The sequence below is a fragment of the Salvelinus alpinus genome, chromosome 35 (assembly GCF_045679555.1).
Source record: "Salvelinus alpinus chromosome 35, SLU_Salpinus.1, whole genome shotgun sequence".
Taxonomy (NCBI): domain Eukaryota; kingdom Metazoa; phylum Chordata; class Actinopteri; order Salmoniformes; family Salmonidae; genus Salvelinus; species Salvelinus alpinus.
In genome coordinates, this window is record NC_092120.1 from 22,623,147 (window position 1) to 22,646,465 (window position 23,319).

The 23,319-nt window shown below is 43.8% G+C and overlaps 1 protein-coding gene across 1 annotated transcript in view; it reads right to left on the reverse strand.

The window, feature by feature from the left end:
- The window catches only part of LOC139564602 (neuroendocrine convertase 1-like), a 71,580-nt gene extending 48,564 nt beyond the window's left edge, over positions 1-23,016 (reverse strand). Inside the window, exons 1-3 of the mRNA XM_071384262.1 lie at positions 22,805-23,016; positions 19,898-20,001; positions 5,103-5,216 (exon numbers count right to left, since the gene is read on the reverse strand). Of these exons, the coding sequence (XP_071240363.1) occupies positions 5,103-5,216; positions 19,898-20,001; positions 22,805-22,894 (308 nt within the window). The 5' untranslated portion in view covers positions 22,895-23,016. The remainder of the gene's footprint in view (positions 1-5,102; positions 5,217-19,897; positions 20,002-22,804) is intronic.
- Between the last annotated feature and the right edge of the window lie 303 nt (positions 23,017-23,319).

Sequence of the window (23,319 nt, forward strand, 5' to 3'; positions counted from 1 at the left end):
GAAAAAAAAATCCAGAAAATCACATTGTAGGATTTTTTATGAATTTATTTGCAAATTATGGTGGAAAATAAGTATTTGGTCACCTACAAACAAGCAAGATTTCTGGCTCTCACAGACCTGTAACTTCTTTTTGAAGAGGATCCTCTGTCCTCCACTCGTTACCTGTATTAATGGCACCTGTTTGAACTTGTTATCAGTATAAAAGACACCTGTCCACAACATCAAACAGTCACACTCCAAACTCCACTATGGCCAAGACCAAAGAGCTGTCAAAGGACAACAGAAACAAAATTGTAGTCCTGCACCAGGCTGGGAAGACTGAATCTGCAATAGGTAAGCAGCTTGGTTTGAAGAAATCAACTGTGGGAGCAATTATTAGGAAATGGAAGACATACAAGACCACTGATAATCTCCCTCGATCTGGGGCTCCACGCAAGATCTCACCCCGTGGGGTCAAAATGATCACAAGAACGGTGAGCAAAAATCCCAGAACCACACGGGGGGACCTAGTGAATGACCTGCAGAGAGCTGGGACCAAAGTAACAAAGCCTACCATCAGTAACACACTACGCCGCCAGGGACTCAAATCCTGCAGTGCCAGATGTGTCCCCCTGCTTAAGCCAGTACATGTCCAGGCCCGTCTGAAGTTTGCTAGAGAGCATTTGGATGATCCAGAAGAAGATTGGGAGAATGTCATATGGTCAGATGAAACCAAAATATAACTTTTTGGTAAACACTCAACTCGTCGTGTTTGGAGGACAAAGAATGCTGAGTTGCATCCAAAGAACACCATACCTACTGTGAAGCATGGGGGTGGAAACATCATGCTTTGGGGCTGTTTTTCTGCAAAGGGACCAGGACGACTGATCCGTGTAAAGGAAAGAATGAATGGGGCCATGTATCGTGAGATTTTGAGTGAAAACCTCCTTCCAGCAGCAAGGGCATTGAAGATGAAACGTGGCTGGGTCTTTCAGCATGACAATGATCCCAAACACACCGCCCGGGCAACGAAGGAGTGGCTTCGTAAGAAGCATTTCAAGGTCCTGGAGTGGCCTAGCCAGTCTCCAGATCTCAACCCCATAGAAAATCTTTGGAGGGAGTTGAAAGTCCGTGTTGCCCAGCAACAGCCCCAAAACATCACTGCTCTAGAGGAGATTTGCATGGAGGAATGGGCCAAAATACCAGCAACAGTGTGTGAAAACCTTGTGAAGACTTACAGAAAACGTTTGACCTCTGTCATTGCCAACAAAGGGTATATAACAAAGTATTGAGATAAACTTTTGTTATTGACCAAATACTTATTTTCCACCATCATTTGCAAATAAATTCATTAAAAATCCTACAATGTGATTTTCTGGATTTTTTTTTCTCATTTTGTCTGTCATAGTTGAAGTGTACCTATGATGAAAATTACAGGCCTCTCTCATCTTTTTAAGTGGGAGAACTTGCACAATTGGTGGCTGACTAAATACTTTTTTGCCCCACTGTATGTTTTGTTCGATAATGTGCATATTTATATCCAAAAATCTCAGTTTACATTGGCGCCATGTTCAGAAATGCCTCCAAAATATCTTGAGAAATTGCAGAGAGCCACATCAAATAACAGAAATACTCATCATAAACTTTGATGAAAGATACATGTTTTACATAGAATTAAAGATAAACTTGTTCTTAATGCAACCGCTGTGTCAGATTTCAAAAAAACTTTACGGAAAAAACAAACCATGCAATAATCTGAGACGGCGCTCAGATAGAAACAACATTTCTCCGCCAGAAATACGAAATTACATCATAAATATTCCCTTACCTTTGATGATCTTCATCAGAATGCACTCCCAGGAATCCTAGTTCCACAATAAATTGTTGTTTTGTTCGATAATGTCCTTTATTTATGTCCAAGTAGCTACTTTTGTTAGCACGTTTAGTACACATATCCAAACGCAGGTCCAGGCGAACTTCGGACGAAAACTTAAAAAAGTTATATTACAGGTCGAATAAACTTGTCAAACTAAGTATAGAATCAATCTGTGGGATGTTGTTGTCATAAATATTCAATAACGTTCTAACCGAATAATTTCTTTGTGTCTATAGAAGTAATGGAACTCAAGTCGATATCATGTGGAATGCTCATGACCAGGACCTGGCACTCTGCCAGACCACTGACTCAAACAGCTCCCATCCGGCTCAGTAGAGGCTTCATTCAACGTTCTACAGACTGTTGACATCTAGTGGAAGGCGTAGGAAGTGCAAACAGATCCATATCCCACTGGGATTTCAATAGGCGATGAGTTGAAAATCGACCAGCCTCAGAATTCCCACTTCCTGTTTGTATTTTTTCTCAGGTTTTTGCCTGCCATATGAGTTCTATTATACTCACAGATATCATTCAAATAGTATTAAGAATATGCATATATTAGCATCTGGGACAGAGTAGGAGGCAGTTCACTCTGGGCACGCTATTCATCCAAAGTAAAAATGCTGCCCCCTATCACTAAAAAGTTATCTTAGTGTTCTTGGGCACAGGGACCATGGTGGTCTGCTTGAAACATGTTGGTATTACAGACTCGGACAGGGAGAGGTTGAAAATGTCAGTGAAGACACTTGCCAGTTGGTCAGCGCATGCTCGCAGTACACGTCCTGGTAAACCGTCTGGCCCCGCGGCCTTGTGAATATTGACCTGTTTAAAGATCTTACTCACATCGGCTGCGGAGAGCGTGATCACATCGTTTTCCAGAACAGCTGGTGTGTTGTGGAGGTTACACGTGTTGTCTGTGGGACTGTTTGGCTGTAGTATGCGTGTTTTTCATAGGTGTGTGGTGTCCGTATCAAGTCCCTAGTTTGTATGTGAGTGTGTTTCTGTATGTCAGTGCATGAGTCTATGTGTCCTGTACATGATATGTCAATGGCTGCAGTATGTGCGTTGTTTGTAGGCTACGTGTTACAAAAGTAACATGTTACATAATCGGATTACTTTTATGAGTAACCGAGTAAAGTAGCATTCTTTTTTCAAATTGGGTAATATTATTACAGTTACTTTGTCTACTAATGCTAACTTTACTTTCAGAATCATATCTCTACCGGGCGCGTTTTCATGATCTGATCTCGACTTCATTTAGATCTCGAGCGAGCGGGGAAAAAAGCTGTTTGGAGAAATGTCATGACAGCTACCTCCATAAAACATGTATAGAGGGTAAACCTTTGATCTTTGCCATTAATTGCTTCTGTGGTAGTGTCAAGTGTGTCATCTATACGTCTCCATGGGTCCGTGTACGTGTGGTCTATAACCAGAACTGGCGGCTCGAGAGAAAGATTTTGAATGAAATCTGTACAGATCTTTGGCTTACAGTATATATGGCTAATTAAGCAGCACTTGAGTAGCACAGGAAAGCAGTGCCACAAATGAAAGGAGAAACTAGTGATCAAACCTGAGTTAGTAAGTAGCTTGCCTTACTCCCCCCGATAGTCAAACAGACCCCAGGGGTACGCCAAAAAAAATGTGATTCACATTTAAAAATATATATATTTATTTTTTTAACTTTTTATTTTCTTCACATTTTCACAGTCCATTTCTATTTTCCAACGGGGCTATACATTTGAGTGATTTTTTCCCCTCGCCTGTGTAGCCTCGTTTCACTGCCAAAAATAAAATGAAACCATCTAGTGTTCAGCGAAATAACAACACAATGTCAAATACAGGTAGCCATGGCAAGGAGTCATGACAGGGAGACATAGTGGAGTGGTAAACGCGTGTGCAAGCAGTTGCTCCCGACGCCACTTGGGTACACTGCAGCCTCCACCGCGAGGCTCTTGCTGCCAAGGGAATGCCTGACAGCTTGAAAGACGTTTTGGACACGACAGTGAAAATGGTTAACTTTGTTAAAGCAAGGCCCCTGAACTCTTGTGTATTTTCTGCACTATGCAATGATATTGGCTGCGACCATGTAACGCTTTTACAACATACAGAAGTGCGCTGATTATCAAGGGGCAAAGTATTGACAAATTTTTTTAAAATTGAGAGACAAGCTTAAAGTTTTCTTTACTGACCACAATTTTCACTTGTCTGACCGCTTGCATGATGATGAGTTTCTCACACAACTGGCGTATCTGGGTGACGTTTTTTCTCGCCTGAATGATCTGAATCTGGGATTACAGGGACTCTCCGCAACTATATTCAATGTGCGGGACAAAATTGAGGCTATGATTAAGAAGTTGGAGCTCTTCTCTGTCTGCATTAACAAAGACAACACACAGGTCTTTCCATCATTGTATGATTTTTTGTGTGCAAATGAACTCAAGCTTACGGACAATGTCAAATGTGATTTAGCGAAGCACCTGAGTGAGTTGGGTGCACAATTACGGACGACACAAAGAACTAGATTTGTTATCCTTTTCATGCCCTGCCTCCAGTCCACTTACGGATATCTGAACAAGAGAGCCTCATCGAAATTGCAACAAGCGGTTCTGTGAAAATTGAATTTAATCAAAAGCCACTGACAGATTTCTAGAATGGGCTGCACTCGAGTTTCTTGACTTAGCAAATCGCTCTGTTAAGACACTGATGCCCTTTGCAACCATCGTACCTATGCGAGAGTGGATTCTTGGCCCTCACTAACATGAAAACTAAATACAGGCACAGACTATGTGTGGAAAATGATTTAAGACTCTCTCCAATACAACCCAACATTGCAGAGTGATGTGCTCAGAGTTTCAAGCACACCCTTCTCATTAACCTGTGGTGAGTTATTCACCATTTTCAATGAACAAATAAGGTTTCATGTGTAAAATGGATAAAGAAAGAGCAAAATGATGGATTATTATTATATTATTATTTGTGCCCTGTTCCTTTAAGAGCTCTTTGTCACTTCCCACGAGCCGGGTTGTGACAAAAACTCACACTCATTCTTATGTTTAATAAATGTATAGTGTGTGTGTGGCAGGCTTACAATGATGGCAAAAAAACAACATTTGAGAGTGCGCTGACCCTGGTGCTAGAGGGGGTACTCAGCTGGAGGTTGAATGTTTGAAGGGGTACGGGACTATAAAAGGTTTGGGAACCACACATGATGTGTGTGGTGTGTTTACACTGTGTCTGTAACTAGTACCTATCATGGATGTGGTACCCTGCTCCGTTGACACTCCATCCTGGCTCTTTGGGGTCGGGGACCTTGGCCGTCATGGCGATCAGATGCTGCATATCCCTCCATGTCAAGTCAGGACTGGGAAGATAAAGACGAATATCATCAAATACATGAATGTACAATATGTGTATTGTACACTCCATCAAACCACAGCATTCATTCCTTTATGATACTCCTGATACTCCCTTATGAAGAAATCTAGAAGGAGTTGAACATGTGAGACATACACAGAAACACATGTAGGCTATACACGATTTGGTATGAAACACGTGTATATTTTGCTTAGCAGAGAAAGTGGACACACATGAAGATGTGCACATGATTTGGGCCTGCCATTGTGCCCATTACTGCACATCTTCTACAAGTGAAATCATCTGTTTAAGTCATTTCAAGCTTAATAACATTGGCGAAAAACTACGAATTCAACAAAGTATATTGGAGACGTAACAAAGGGGCTGGCGGAAAGAATGAACGTAGGAGACTTTTAATCTCGAGCAGAGTATTCTAATACAGCCGACTCAAGTGTCATGTCAAGCAATATACTAATGGAATCCAATTAAGACCTTTAAACTGCACAGAGAGCTAGAGGATATTAGCTCCGTTTTCTCTAACAAAAGACCAAAGGGTCGTCAAGGAGAGCCTTTTCAGGATATAAAAAAGCATAAAGGAAATTGGGTTTTCTCCCTTTATCCACTCATTATTGCTGGCTAAGAAAATAGACTTGAATGGAACTTAAAAACTGCGTTGACCACCCATTTCTAACATTAACTTCTCGGACTAAGTAGCACCGGGATCGGCTTCGACAGCCAAAGAGAAGCTGTCATGTCTGCTACGCAAAGGCACAACAAAGTTGATTAAAGGTGGTTAATATGGTTGTGGTGTACACGTTGGTGTACGCGTTGGTGTCCTTTACATAACAGGATCTGCATGTAGCTAAACTGCACTATATTCAACAACAATGTCCCAGTGTTTCGCTTTCAAAATAGTGGCTTTTAAACAAATCCCATTTAGACAATAAGCATGTGTTTAAATTGTGGAATGAGGATCTACCTGCTCAGTACAACTTGTGATTTTACATGTACATTTATGTCATTTAGCAAACACTCTTATCCAGAGCAACAGACACACAGTACAGTCACATGACAATCCCAAGGCCATGGTTAAGACAAGAACATCCGTAATGCAACACCCATCTCTATGGGTAGGAAATATCAGACACAGTCCAGCCAAACCATTCCAATCACATATAGGGGGGGAAAATGCTTTCAAAATGATTTCCATTACAATAGAAAACAAAACAAACAAAAAAACTGGCAACCAGCAAGTGCAACCGGCGAGTGCTACAGTACACCATAAGAGTAATACCACTAATAATAGAAAAGATCCAAAATAAAACAAAAGGAGAGCACAGCACGCTCAATTATTTGAAGCTTTGATTTCAAAGGGCTCCAGAGTGGGGAGCCGGGCTTTGTACTTTTGAACTGTTGCTCACAGTGTGTGTATGTGTGCGTATGTGCCGTATTAAATATAGGCAGTGCTGTGGCGTGATTCGGTTAGCATGCACCCCCCCACGCCCCCTCCACCTCCCCTCCTCCATCCCCCACCCCTCCGGTGAAATCAGAGAAGCCCCCCCGGCCCCGGCTGGTTTGCATAAAGCAAACGAAATTAAATTTGCTTTGCTAAATCAAAGCTTGTATGGTATTCCAAGCTGCTCTCTCTGGGACAAATTACTTCAAACGGCCTCCTTTTGTATCATAACAGAATAAGAAAATCATCCCAATCAGCGCCTCTCCAAAACCCTCGACTCAGGAATTAATTATTGAACCCTGGCGTGGGTTTCGCTGTCTCTTAGCACACAGTGACACAGATCTATTTATTTGGAAAATAGCATTTTGCTCTTAAAAACACACTATTGGCAGGGAACCTTATTTAATGTATCTGTATATTTGTGGGTGTGTTCTTCCTCTTGCTCCATCTTTCATTCTCTCCCTCTTTCTCCTGCTCTCTCTCTCTCTCGTTCTCTCTTTCTCTCTGTTTTGGCACCACATCCCTGTTTCCCCCCTACAGGCATGCGCAGGGTTTGGGCCACAGCAGAAACAACCTCAGAAAGCTCAGAATACCTCCTGGCATTTTACCCAGGACAGCCAGAGACAGAACTACTAAATATGCCCCAAAACCCCCCATAGCACCCACCCTCTGTCCACTTGCCAAGCCCCACAAACCCTCCCAAACCCTGGGCAGACGTCTGAGTGAGTGAACACACAACCGTTGACAAATCCCCAGTTAATAGGATCACTCCTCATTGACTGCTCTGATGCGTTTGATGTAATCTATTAGCTGTATGATAGTCAGTGTGCTGGGCAGATCAATAACCATGGACTTCTTATTACTCCACTGTGTACTGTTACTCCTCTTTACTGCTGCTGGTTAGGAATAGCATGCATGTTTAACGGTGTAGGGTGTGAGTGAGTGTGTGTGTGTGCGTGCGTCTGCGTGCATGTGTGTCTCTGTGTGTGTGTGTGTGTGTGTGTGTGTGTGTGTGTGTGTGTGTGTGTGTGTGTGTGTGTGTGTGTGTGTGTGTGTGTGTGTGTGTGTGTGTGTGTGTGTATGCGCACGGCTGCATGTGTGTTTTATGTGTGTCTGTGTGTGCATGTGTGCATGTTGGCGAGTACAGGAGCTGTGAGTGTCTGATATCGGTAATAGTTATTTCCAAGTGAATGCTCTGTGTTTAATTTTTGCCCCCTAATAAGGGAAGATGTTTCGTTTGAATCTGTGTGTGCATGCTGGAGTATATTGCTGGTGCGGTGTATAGTTGTGCGTATGCATATGTGTGTGTGTTTGTGAGTGTGTGTGTATATGTTTTCGAGTGTGTCTCTAGCTTGCTGGTATAACTGTGTTTCCAATTAAGTTGAACCACAGGCCGGATCAATGCGGCCCCTCTGTGTGTAGGAATGAGCAGCCCTGGGCCCTCAGAGCATGCCCACAAATAATTTATCACACACACAGGGTCTGGGCATGGGGGAGAGGATGGCGTGAGGAGGGGGAGAAGGGGGGAGAGCCACAAGGACAGAGTGTCCAGCCCACAGGAGGCGGCTATGGAGCAGAGAGAGAGAGAGAGAGAGAGAGAGAGAGAGAGAGAGAGAGAGAGAGAGAGAGAGAGAGAGAGAGAGAGAGAGAGAGAGAGAGAGAGAGAGACAGAGACAGAGACAGAGACAGAGACAGAGACAGGGAAAAATAAAAACTAGGGTAAGTACAGAGGTTGAGGGAAAGAAAGTGATAAAAGTGCTGATATGTATATATATTGTATATATATACAGTTGAAGTTGGAAGTTTACGTACACGTAGGTTGGAATCATTAAAACTCGTTTTTCAACCACTCCACAAACTATAGTTTTGGCAAGTCAGTTAGGACATCTACTTTGTGCATGACACAAGTTATTTTTCCATTAATTTTTAACAGACAGATTATTTCACTTACAACTCACTGTGTCACAATTCCTGTGGGTCAGAAGTTTACATACACTAAGTTGACTGTGCCTTTAAACAGCTTGGAAAATTCCAGAAAATGTCATGGCTTTAGAAGCTTCTGATAGGCTAATTGACATCATTTGTGTCAATTGGAGGTGTACCTGTGGATGTATTTCAAGGCCTACCTTCAAACTCAGTGCCTCTTTGCTTGACATCATGGGAAATTCAAAAGAAATCAGCCAAGAACTCGGAAAAAGAATTGTAGAGCAAATTGGGAGCAATTTCCAAAGGCCTGAAGGTACCACGTTCATCTGTACAAACAATAGTACGCAAGTATAAACACCATGGCACCACGCAGCCGTCATACCGCTCAGGAAGGAGACGCGTTCTGTCTCCTAGAGATGAACGTACTTTGGTGCGAAAAGTGCAAATCAATCCCAGAACAACAGCAAAGGACATTGTGAAGATGCTGGAGGAAGCAGGTACAAAAATATCTATATCCGCAGTAAAACGAGTCCTATATCGACATAACCTGAAAGGCCGCTCAACAAAGAAGAAGCCACTGCTCCATAACCGCCATAAAAAAGCCAGACTACGGTTTGCAACTGCACATGGGGACAAAGATTGTACTTTTGGGAGAAATGTCCTCTGGTCTGATGAAACAAAAATAGAACTGTTTGGCCATAATGACCATCATTATGTTTGGAGGAAAAAAAGAGAAGGCTTGCAAGCCGAAGAACACCATCCCAACCATGAAGCACAGGGGTGGCAGCATCATGTTGTGGGGGTGCTTTGCTGTAGGAGGGACTGGTGCACTTCAAAAAATAGATGGCATCATGAGGGAGGAAAATTAGGTGGATATATTGAAGCAACATCTCAAGACATCAGTCAGGGAGTTAGCTCTTGGTCACAAATGGGCCTTCCAAATGGACAATGACCCAGAGCATACTTCCAAAGTTGTGGAAAAATGGCTTAAGAACAACAAAGTCAAGGTATTGGAGTGACCATCACAAAGCCCCTAGGATTAAATGTCAGGAATTGTGAAAAACTGAGTGTAAATGTATTTGGCTAACGTGTATGTAAACTTCCAACTTCAACTATATATATATATATACACTGCTCAAAAAAATAAAGGGAACACTTAAACAACACAATGTAACTCCAAGTCAATCACACTTCTGTGAAATCAAACTGTCCACTTAGGAAGCAACACTGATTGACAATACATTTCACATGCTGTTGTGCAAATGGAATAGACAAAAGGTGGAAATTATAGGCAATTAGCAAGACACCCCCAATAAAGGAGTGGTTCTGCAGGTGGTGACCACAGACCACTTCTCAGTTCCTATGCTTCCTGGCTGATGTTTTGGTCACTTTTGAATGCTGGCGGTGCTTTCACTCTAGTGGTAGCATGAGACGGAGTCTACAACCCACACAAGTGGCTCAGGTAGTGCAGCTCATCCAGGATGGCACATCAATGCGAGCTGTGGCAAGAAGGTTTGCTGTGTCTGTCAGCGTAGTGTCCAGAGCATGGAGGCGCTACCAGGAGACAGGCCAGTACATCAGGAGACGTGGAGGAGGCCGTAGGAGGGCAACAACCCAGCAGCAGGACCGCTACCTCCGCCTTTGTGCAAGAAGGATTAGGAGGAGCACTACCAGAGCCCTGCAAAATGACCTCCAGCAGGCCACAAATGTGCATGTGTCTGCTCAAACGGTCAGAAACAGACTCTATGAGGGTGGTATGAGGGCCCGACGTCCACAGGTGGGGGTTGTGCTTACAGCCCAACACCGTGCAGGATGTTTGGCATTTGCCAGAGAACACCAAGATTGGCAAATTCGCCACTGGCGCCCTGTGCTCTTCACAGATGTAAGCAGGTTCACACGCACATGTGACAGATGTGACAGAGTCTGGAGACGCCATGGAGAACATTCTGCTGCCTGCAACATCCTCCAGCATGATCGGTTTGGCGGTGGGTCAGTCATGGTGTAGGGTGGCATTTCTTTGGGGGGCCGCACAGCCCTCCATGTGCTCGCCAGAGGTAGCCTGACTGCCATTAGGTACCGAGATGAGATCCTCAGACCCCTTGTGAGACCATATGCTGGTGTGGTTGGCCCTGGGTTCTTTCTAATGCAAGACAATGCTAGACCTCATGTGGCTGGAGTGTGTCAGCAGTTCCTGCAAGAGGAAGGCATTGGTGCTATGGACTGGCCCGCCCGTTCCCCAGACCTGAATCCAATTGAGCACATCTGGGACAACATGTCTCGCTCCATCCACCAACGCCACGTTGCACCACAGACTGTCCAGGAGTTGGCGGATGCTTTAGTCCAGGTCTGGGAGGAGATCCCTCAGGAGACCATCCGCCACCTCATCAGGAGCATGCCCAGGTGTTGTAGGGAGGTCATACAGGCACGTGGAGGCCACACACACTACTGAGCCTCATTTTGACTTGTTTTAAGGACATTACATCAAAGTTGGATCAGCCTGTAGTGTGGTTTTCCACTTTAATTTTGAGTGTGACTCCAAATCCAGACCTCCATGGGTTGATAAATTTGATTTCCATTTAGAATTTTTGTGTGATTTTGTAGTCAGCGCATTCAACTATGTAAAGAAAAAAGTATTTAATAAGAATGTTTCATTCATTCAGATCTAGGATGTGTTATTTTAGTGTTCCCTTTATTTTTTTGAGCAGTGTATATACTGTATATATATATATATATATATACAGTGGGGAGAACAAGTATTTGATACACTGCCGATTTTGCAGGTTTTCCTACTTACAAAGCATGTAGAGGTCTGTCATTTTTATCATAGGTACACTTCAACTGTGAGAGACGGAATCTAAAACAAAAATCCAGAAAATCACATTGTATGATTTTTAAATAATTAATTTGCATTTTATTGCATGACATAAGTATTTGATAACCTACCAACCAGTAAGAATTCCGGCTCTCACAGACCTGTTAGTTTTTCTTTAAGAAGCCCTCCTGTTCTCCACTCATTACCTGTATTAACTGCACCTGTTTGAACTCGTTACCTGTATAAAAGACACCTGTCCACACACTCAATCAAACAGATTCCAACCTCTCCACAATGGCCAAGACCAGAGAGCTGTGTAAGGACATCAGGGATAAAATTGTAGACCTGCACAAGGCTGGGATGGGCTACAGGACAATAGGCAAGCAGCTTGGTGAGAAGGAAACAACTGTTGGCGCAATTATTAGAAAATGGAAGAAGTTCAAGATGACGGTCAATCACCCTCGGTCTGGGGCTCCATGCAAGATTTCACCTCGTGGGGCATCAATGATCATGAGGAAGGTGAGGGATCAGCCCAGAACTACACGGCAGGACCTGGTCAATGACCTGAAGAGAGCTGGGACCACAGTCTCAAAGAAAACCATTAGTAACACACTACGCCGTCATGGATTAAAATCCTGCAGCGCACGCAAGGTCCCCCTGCTTAAGCCAGTGCATGTCCAGGCCTGTCTGAAGTTTGCCAATGACCATCTGGATGATCCAGAGGAGGAATGGGAGAAGGTCATGTGGTCTGATGAGACAAAAATAGAGCTTTTTGGTCTAAACTCCACTCGCCGTGTTTGGAGGAAGAAGAAGTATGAGTACAACCCCAAGAACACCATCCCAACCGTGAAGCATGGAGGTGGAAACATCATTCTTTGGGGATGCTTTTCTGCAAAGGGGACAGGACGACTGCACCGTATTGAGGGGAGGATGGATGGGGCCATGTATCGCGAGATCTTGGCCAACAACCTCCTTCCCTCAGTAAGAGCATTGAAGATGGGTCGTGGCTGGGTCTTCCAGCATGACAACGACACGAAGCACACAGCCATGGCAACTAAGGAGTGGCTCCGTAAGAAGCATCTCAAGGTCCTGGAGTGGCCTAGCCAGTCTCCAGACCTGAACCCAATAGAAAATCTTTGGAGGGAGCTGAAAGTCCGTATTGCCCAGCGACAGCCCCGAAACCTGAAGGATCTGGAGAAGATCTGTAGGGAGGAGTGGGCCAAAATCCCTGCTGCAGTGTGTGCAAACCTAGTCAAGAACTACAGGAAACGTATGATCTCTGTAATTGCAAACAAAGGTTTCTGTACCAAATATTAAGTTCTGCTTTTCTGATGTATCAAATACTTATGTCATGCAATAAAATGCTAATTAATTACTTAAAAATCATACAATGTGATTTTCTGGATTTTTGTTTTAGATTCCGTCTCTCATAGTTGAAGTGTACCTATGATAAAAATTACAGACCTTTGTAAGTAGGAAAACCTGCAAAATCGGCAGTGTATCAAATACTTGTTCTCCCCACTGTATATATATATATATATATATATATATATATATATATATATATATATATATATATTTGCAAAGCATGCATACAGGTCAGTGATCAATATTTGCAGTTTTTCATATTTTTCATATTTGGAGCAATGACTGAGGGGTACATCTGTGTGATAAGTGTGATGCTTGTTATTCAGGAGGGTATGATCTGTTAGAAGATGGCACTCCAGCCTGGACTTGACTATCTCATCTTAGGAAGCAAACATATCTTCAGCTAGGGTACACATCGCATTAGGATCTTCTGAAGAAGCACATCCGGCCTTATTGGAAAGAGAGAGAGAGAGAGAGAGAGAGAGAGAGAGAGAGAGGAAAGAGAGAGAGAGAGGAGAGAGAGAGAGAGGAAAGAGAGAGAGAGAGAGAGGGAGAGGGACTACATACAGAGTCACTTACACACACCGACACACAGTCTGACACACACCCGCACACTCATTAACTACACAAATCAGTACCGCACTGGTTGTATTTAAAGGAGATCACAGGCATGTAGTTATTGGACGAGGCCTAATTGATAAAACCATTAGTAACACTTGTGCAGATAACAGATAGGGAGAAACCTAGTCTGCGCACAGTCACTCCAAATGGGCTCACTTAGGCTTAAAGTACAGCGCACTAAAAGATTATGGCCAAACGTGGAGAGTTCCTATGACTCTGGCTCCATTTCTGGGAGGATTAATAGGGACAAAATGAAGACAGAGCAGGGAGAGCAGAGCAGAGATTACGAAGATCCTGTCTTTTAGTGTGTTTCTGAGGTTGTGGGTGAGGTCCAGGGACCGTTGCATTTGAGGCCCTGATAATACGCAAACCACACATAATACCCCAAGAATCCGTTTTTGTCTCAGGGAGTGTTTGAGTTGAGACCAATTAGAGGGGTGGATCCTGTTCCATATGTGCTGTCCCCTAGCTGATTACACATTCCACCAACCCCCATAGAGCACCCTGCTATCCTGCTCTCAGTGGCTCAGACAGATAGACAAACAGATGAAGACGGACAACGCAGAGCGGAAGAGAGGCGACATAAGGTGGGAATAGAGGGAGAGAGAGAAAAAAAAGAAACAGGGCTGGAACAGACAGAGGAAGGGAGAGAAAGAAAGAGAGGGTGAAAAAGGGGGTGGAGGTGGAGAGAGCCAGAGAGAGCGAGAGAGCGCGAGAGTGAGAGAGCGCGGGAGAGAGAGAGGGAGAGAGAGAGAGAGAGAGCGAGCGAGAGAGGGAGAGAGAGTCAGAGAGAGAGGGAGAGAACTGTCAGTTCACTGCGATTGGAGCAAATTAAAAGATCATTTGTTTGCGCTCATGTGTTTGAATACGGGGCCTTTCCCAGAGCGGGGCTGGCTGACCCCTAGCTGAGCACTGGCCACCGGGGTTAATGAGGAATCATCTCTCACACACATCCTCCATTAATAACCTGACCACAGGGTCACACCACATACTCACACACAAACAGAGTGACAGGACATGCTTTAGTCTCGCCACTGGCCAGGCCATCACTGTACATAGGAACTGGTTCTCAGCTGACTTGTCTGGTTAAATACAGTTGTAATATAATACAATAAATGTAAGGGTAGAGCGTGGGGTTGTCATTGGTGATGGGAGACTAGAGCGGTACAGACCGACTCTATGAGTGCCGGGAGCAGGTAAAAGAGAGGGAGGACTAAAGGTGGACTGAAGATGGAGGGAATGAACAGAGGTTGAGAGAATCAGTGAAGAGCCAAAGTAGCCAAAAAATGGTGTTGAGAATTTTGAGAATGTGAAAGATTGAAATAGACGTACAGAATATTAAAAAGCTGTAAAACTGATGAAAACGATGGGATGAAATAGGTGATATTTACGTAGAGGGACTAAAGTAAACTGGAAAAGAGATTTGGAGTCAACACGTTGAACCAGGAGGAAAGAGTTGGAGAGTAAACAGAGATAATTATTTTAATTGCACAGTGTGTGTGTTTTTTGTACTCTGCTGGTGAGGTTGTGGGTGCTATGACAGTACTAATGTATGTGTGTGTGTGTGTGTCTGAGAGAGATATTAGGAAATACACTACATATACACAAGTATATGGACACCCCTTCAAATAGATGGATTCGGCTATTTCAGTCACACCCGTTGCTGACAGGTGTATAAAATCAAGCACACAGCCATGCAATCTCCATAGACAAACATTGGCAGTAGAATGGCCTTACTGAAGAGCTCAGTGACTTTCAACTTGGCACCATCATAGGATGCCACCTTTCCAACAAGTCAGTTCATCAAATTTCTGCCTCGCTAGAGCTGCCCCGTTCAAGTATAAGTGTTGTTATTGTGGAAGTGGAAACATCTAGGCGCAACAAAAGCTCAGCCGCGAAGTGGTAGGCCACACAAGCTCACAGAATTGGACTGCTGAGTGCTGAAGCTTCTAGAGCGTAAAAATCGTCTGTCCACTGTTGCAACACTCAATACCGAGTTCCAAACTGCCTCTGGAAGCAACGTCAGCACAAGAACTGTTTGTCGGGAGCTTCATGAAATGGGTTTCCATGGCCGATAATCCTAAGCCTAAAATCACCATGTGCATGTGAGGAATCAAGCTTCACAACCTGGCAGTCCAACAGAAAAATCTGGGTTTGGCGGATGCCAGGAGAACGCTACCTGCCCGAATGCATAGTGCTAACTATAAAGTTTGGTGGAGGAGGAATAATGGTCTGGGGCTGTTTTTCATGGTTCGGGCTAGCCCTCTTAGTGCCAGTGAAGGGAAATCTTAACACTACAGCATAGAATAACATTCTAGACGATTCTGTGCTTCCAACTTTGTGGCAATATTTTGGGGAAGGCCCTTTCCTGTTTCAGTATTACAATGCCCCGGTGCACAAAGCGAGGTCCATACAGAAATGATGTGGAAGAACTTGACTGGCCTGCCCAGAGCCCAGAGCCCTGACCTCAACCCCATCAAACACCTTTGGGATGAATTGGAACGCCGACTGCGAGCCAGACCTAATTGCCCAACATCGTTGCTCGACCTCACTAATGCTCTTGTGGATGAATGGAAGCAAGTCCCTGCAGCAATGTTCCAACATTTAGTGGAAAGCCTTTGCAGAAGAATGGAGGCTGTTATAACAGCAAAGGGGGAACCAACTCCATATTATTGCCCATGGTTTTGGAATGAGATATTTGACGTGCAGGTGTCCACTGAATATTGGTCATGTAGTGTACCATGGTTGAACATGCACAATGGTACAACTACCTGAGACAAAATAATCTGTGCCTCTTGGTGGATTTGATCTGGGAGTGAATGCACTAAAATAAAAAACTGCAAAGCATTTATTCCATAAAAAGAAAATTCTCCAAAATAAATATTCCTATCCAGATCTGGAGCAAAATATTCAGGTAATTTTACCAGTTGCACTATATATGGAAGCGAGATTTGGAGTCCAACCTGATTATAAACATTGGGAGAAAAACCCAATAGAATATCCACGTACAGATTTCTGCAGAATTATCCTAAAAATCCAAAAGAAAGCACCAAATAATGCACGCAGAGCAGAACTTGGAAGATTCCCTTGAATTGTAAATATAAAGGAAAGTACACAAACAATTTAGCACCATTTGAAATTAAGCCCCAAAACATCCATACAATTCAAAGCGCTGGAAACCCAAGAGCTGAATCCTGAAAATAGTCCCCTATGTCAGCTGTTATTCTGGGTGATGGAAAAATCGCAAATAATACTGCCAGATATGTACAGTTGAAGTTGGAAGTTTACATACACCTTAGCCAAATACATTTAAACTCAGTTTTCACAATTTCTGACATTTAATCCAAGTAAAAAATCCCTGTCTTAGGTCAGTTAGGATCACCACTTTAGTTTAAGAATGTGAAATGTCAGAATAATAGTAGAGAGAATTATTTATTTCAGCTTTTATTTTTTTCATCACATTCCCAGTGGGTCAGAAGTTTACATACACTCAATTAGTATTTGGTAGTATTTGGTAGCATTGCCTTTAACTTGTTTAACTTGGGTCAAACGTTTTGGGTAGCCTTCCACAAGCTTCCCACAATAAGTTGGGTGACATTTGGCCCATTCCTCCTGACAGAGCTGGTGTAACTGAGTCAGGTTTGTAGGCCTCCTTGCTCACACACGCTTTTTCAGTTCTGACCACAAATGTTCTATAGGACTGAGGTCAGGGCTATGTGATGGCCACTCCAATACCTTGACTTTGTTGTCCTTAAGCCATTTTGCTACAACTTTGGAAGTATGCTCTGGGTCATTGTCCATTTGGAAGACCCATTTGCGACCAAGCTTTAACTTCCTGACTGATGTCTTGAGATGTTGCTTCAATATATCCACCTAATTTTCCTCCCTCATGATTCCATCTATTTTGTGAAGTGCACCAGTCCCTCTTGCAGCAAAGCACCCCCACAACATGATGCTGCCACCCCCGTGCTTCACGATTGGGATGGCGTTCTTCGGCTTGCAAGCCTCTCCCTTTTTCCTCCAAACATAACGATGGTTATTATGGCCAAACAGTTCTATTTTTGTTTCATCAGACCAGAGGTCATTTCTCCAAAAAGTGCGATCTTTGTCCCCATGTGCAGTTAGAGACCGTAGTCTGTCTTTTTTTATGGCGGTTTTTGAGCAGTGGCTTTTTCCTTGCTGAGCGGCCTTTCAGGTTATGTCGATATAGGACTCGTTTTACTGTGGATATAGATACTTTTGTACCTGTTTCCTCCAGCATCTTCACAAGGTCCTTTGCTGTTGTACTGGGATTGATTTGCACTTTTCGCACCAGAGTACGTTCATCTCTAGGAGACAGGAGACGCTCCTTCCTGAGCGGTATGACGGCTGCGTGGACCCATGGTGTTTATACTTGCGAACTATTGTTTGTACAGATGAACGTGGTACTTTCAGGCCTTTGGAAATCCCAAGGATGAACCAGACTTGTGGAGGTCTACAATTTTTTTCTGAGGTCTTGGCTGATTTCTTTTGATTTTCCGATTAAAAAAAGAGGCGTTGAGTTTGAAGGTGGGCCTTGAAATACATCCACAGGTACACCTCCAATTGACTCAAACTATGTCAATTAGCATAACAGAAGCTTCTAAAGCCATGACATCATTTTCTGGAATTTTCCAAGCTGTATAAAGGCACAGTCAACTTAGTGTATGTAAACTTCTGACCCACTGGAATTGTGATACAGTGAATTATAAGTGAAATAATCTGTCTGTAAACAATGCATAAAGTAGATGTCCTAACCAACTTGCCAAAGCTATAGTTTGTTAACAATACATTTGTGGAGTGGTTGAAAAACAAGTTTTTAGATCAACTTCCAACTTCAACTGTATATGATTGCCATAGCCTGAGGGACATCCCATGAACATTCATTCCCTGAAGTTTTTACATTGTATATAACTTACAAGCAATACATAGTGTAACCATCATCCACTTACATTTTGTTATTCATTTATTAGCCATTGTTAACTACTGAAATGAACTATTGTTATTACATTTTAGTAAACACTCTTCTCCAGAGCGACTTACTGGAGCAATGAGGGTTAAGTGCCTTGTTGAAGGGCACATCGACAGACTATTCACCTTGTCGTCTCGAGGACTTGAACCAACGACCTTTTGGTTACCGGTCCAGCGCTCTTAACTGCTAGGCTAACTGCTGCACCACTACTGAAATGGACTGTATTTCATTATCCTCATTTGCATTGTACTGTGTTTACTGAAATACTGTACTACAATTGTATTTCATGCCAATAAAGCAATCTGAATTTGAGAGAGAGAGATAGAGAGAGAGACAGAGACAGAGACAGAGAGAGAGAGAGAGAGAGAGAGAGAGAGAGAGAGAGAGAGAGAGAGAGAGAGAGACAACAGCACAATTAGACCCAACCAAATCATGAGAAAACAAAAAGATAATTACTTGACACATTGGAAAGAATTAACAAAAAAACAGAGCAAACTAGAATGCTATTTGGCCCTAAACAGAGAGTACACAGTGGCAGAATACCTGACCACTGTGACTGACCCAAACTTAAGGAAAGCTTTGACTATGTACAGACTCAGTGAGCATAGCCTTGCTATTGAGAAAGGCCGCCGTAGGCAGACATGGCTCTCAAGAGAAGACAGGCTATGTGCACACTGCCCACAAAATGAGGTGGAAACTGAGCAGCACTTCCTAACCTCCTGCCCAATGTATGACCATATTAGAGAGACATATTTCCCTCAGATTACACAGATCCACAAAGAATTCGAAAACAAATCCAATTTTGATAAACTCCCATATCTACTGGGTGAAATTCCACAGTGTGCCATCACAGCAGCAAGATTTGTGACCTGTTGCCACAAGAAAAGGGCAACCAGTGAAGAACAAACACCACTGTAAATACAACCCATATTTATGTTTATTTATTTTAACTTGTGTGCTTTAACCATTTGTACATTGTTACAACACTGCATATATATAATATGACATTTGTAATGTCTTTATTGTTTTGAAACTTCTGTATGTGTAATGTTTACTGTTCATTTTTATTGTTTATTTGACTTTTGTATATTACCTACCTCACTTGCTTTGGCAATGTTAACACATGTTTCCCATGCCAATAAAGCCCCTTGAATTGAATTGAATTGAATAGAGAGAGAGAGAGAGAGAGAGAGAGAGAGAGAGAGAGAGAGAGAGAGAGAGAGAGAGAGAGAGAGAGAGAGAGAGAGAGAGAGAGAGAGAGAGAGAGAGAGAGAGAGAGAGAGAGAGAGAGAGAGAGAGAGAGAGAGAGAGAGAGAAAACACTTGCACAAATAGACAGGGGGAGAGAAAGGGAGCTACTTGAACTTAGACATAAAGATGGGAAACTAAGACCGCTAACAGATACAAAGCAAACTACCTACAGCAAGCCATGGAATGTAGATGAAAAACAGATAGTGGAGAAAATGATGTGACAGTTGAGTAAGGGTCAGGAGGGGAGAGGATGACCAAGGCTTACTTGGCCTCCAGGACAAGAGCCAGAATCCCGGCCGCGATGGGTGCCGCACTGGATGTCCCCGCAAAGTGGGTGACACAACCGTCCCCTAGATTGGACACTGTCACCTGCAGAGCACACAACAGAATACTGTACATTTCAGTTGCAACTTAACAAACATGGTGGTGTACACACACCACAACCAAAAATTGTTTAACGTGGAGGGTACACTCTTAGATAAAAAGATGCTATCAAAAACCTTAAAGGGTTAGGAATACCCTTTGGAGAACCCTTTTGGTTCCAGGTCGAACCCTTTTGGGTTCCATGTAAAACCCCCACAAATGTGTGTACATCCCTGTTAGTCAGTATTTCTCCTTTTCCAAGATAATACATCCACCTGACAGTTGTGTCATATCGAGAAGCTGATTAAACAGCATGATCATTATGCAGGTGCCCCTTGTGCTGGGGACAATAAAAGGTCACTCTAAAATATGCTGTTTTTTCACGCAACACAATGCTACAGATGTCTCAAGCTTTGAGGGAGCCTGCAATTGGCATGCTGACTGCAGGAATGTCCACCATTGTCCAGAGCTGTTGCCAGAGAATTTAATGTTCATTTCTCTACCATAAGCCACCTCCAACGTGGTTGTAGAGAATTTGGCAGTACGTCCAAACGTAGAACATGTGTATAGCGTCGTGTGGGCGAGCGGTTTGCTGATTTCAACGTTGTGAACAGAGTGCCCCATGGTGGTGGTCGAGGTTATGGTATGGGCAGGCATAAGCGACGGACAACGAACACAAGTGCATTTTATCGATGGCAATTTGAATGCACAGAAATACCGTGACAAGATTGTGAGGCCCATTGTGAGGCCTATTTCTTTTAAGCTATCTGTGACTAACAAATCCATATCTGTATTCCCACATGTGAAATCCATAGACGAGGGCTTAATGACCTAATGACTGATTTCCTCATATGAACTGTAACTCGGTAAAATCCTTGAAATTGTAGCATGTTGCGTTCATATTTTTGTTCAGTATATATTTTTTGACCATGCACCTGGGACAATTATTGAATGTGTGTACACTCTTTTTTAACAAAAGAAACAAATTCATACATAGTTAGCTATTATGCTCTCGGGTGAAGATTTCAGTGAAGTCACGCGTGGGGGAACTGATCTTGTAACAGTGACCAGGGGAAATGTATTTCTCTCTCTCTCTCTCTCTGTCCCTCTCGCTCCGCTCACTCTCACTCACACACAAATGTATACACACCTAACGCTCCTCTACCACACTTGAGGGGTATCCTACAAAGCAGTTTTGAGGAGTTAGCGAGGTAACTCTGGTCAACTCGGAGTTCAACTCCGGATAACCGGTCATATGAAAGTGGCTCACCTTTTACTGTAGCTAGGTACATTTCTATGGCAACAAATCCTTCAGAACTAACCTGCTCCTCTACCGGCTCTGGTGCAGGTTAACTCAGTGCTACTCCACTTACCCTGAATTAAATGACTGAGCCACAAGTTGAGGACCAAGGAAACCGTATTCCTTCCCTCTTGCAAAGACTGTGTCGTCATCCCCATTCACTTGAGGAAGACGACTGAATACATATTTTATTAATCAAATGTGTTCTCTTGTTGTGTTAAAATACAGCGCGTTATACTGTACATCTAGCCATGACAGAATGCATTTAAAACTTCACACACAGTAAAACTTTTGTGTGACTTAATAAAATGATGTTATCGACAGCAGTGGGGGGGAAAAAGGGGGCTTGTGGTTGTGCATTGATAAGCACACCGAAGTAGGCATTAACGATTAGTAATAAAATGAAGACGGCACTTCTAAAAGCCTATTCCACGACATAGCCTGCTGAATTTGCACGGTAACTTTTCTTTCAATTCGATTTTGGCACAATTGTAAATGTGGCACTGACTCTCGCACGTGGAAGAGTTCGGTATTCAACTGACCGTGTGCAACATGCACTCGCAGTTACGAGCTTGCTACAGTTAGTGGCAGGCGGGCGAGCAATATCCACCGTCGTTGGACGGATGAAGCCTGAGCTGAAATGTGACGCTAACTGAAGCTGGTTCGCTTTAGAAAACCCTGAGTAAATCTAGCTTGCTTCGTATGGAAACACCTCTGACCATGAATGTGGTGACGGACCGAACGCCTCAGGGGAGTAGACTGGAAGTAGCAATAGTCACAGTCACAGTCAGTGGTAGGTGTTACTGGGTAATATTAGACTGTTAGCCTGTATCCATGGAGCTGAGCAGGGCACACAGACATTTTTCTTTCCTGGCCTTCGACTTTGTCACACTCCTGAACTGAGTGCACATCAACACCTCTCTTCCTTCTCTCGTTCACTCTTTTTCTCTGCCGCGGTGCCACGCTCACCTCCAATTAACACTTGCGACTGTGTGTGTGTGTGTGTGTGTGCATATCCGACATCCTGCCCAGCAGCCTCCCAGGTCAACCGTGAGGCTGCTATAAATATCACAGCAGTTAACAGGCTGCTAACAGGAGCTAAAGAGCAGTGCTGCACTCACTCTCACACAGTGTCGAATAGATACACACACACACGCAGACGGAAACACACACACACAGGCAGACACACACACAGGCAGACACACACGCAGGCAGACACACACACAGGCAGACACACACACAGGCAGACACACACACAGGCAGACACACACACACGCACACGCACACACACACACGCGCACACACACACACACACACACACACACACACACACACACACACACACACACACACACACACACACACACACACACACACACACACACACACACACACACACACACACACACACACACACACACACACACACACACACACACACCATCAAATAGATATACACACATGCACGCACGCACGCAGACACACACACCCACACACACAGAGACTTACTAGGGGTAGTGTGTTTCCCAAACTGGCTCCAGTTAGAGTGACGGCCATGACAGCAGGGCAGGGCTCGCCGAAAAAGGCGGGCTTGCCCATGTGAGTGACAGCCCCGATGGCAATGCTGTAGATACTGTTGACATAGCCGTCTGCTCCACAGTGGTCATTCACCAACCCGCCATTACCAGACGCCCACACAAATATACTTCCTTTTCCACGTCGCCCCTGTATTAAGGTGAAAGAGAGAGGAGAGGGGAGTTGGTGGAAGGGTAACATAGAATAGAATAGAATTACAATGAATAGAGAAAAGCGAGCGTGCATGAGTTTGTGTGTGTGGACGTGCATGTGTGCATGCATGTACAGTATGGGTGTGTGTATACTTGCGTGCCTGCATGTACTTTTCCTGTGTGTGTGTGTGTGTTAACCTTGCCTTCTGCGTGCCCAGCCTCAGTGCTTTCTGTGTGAGTGTCCCCGGCCCGGCCATCTCCTGTCCGTCGTCCCGCGGGCCCCAGCAGCACACGTAC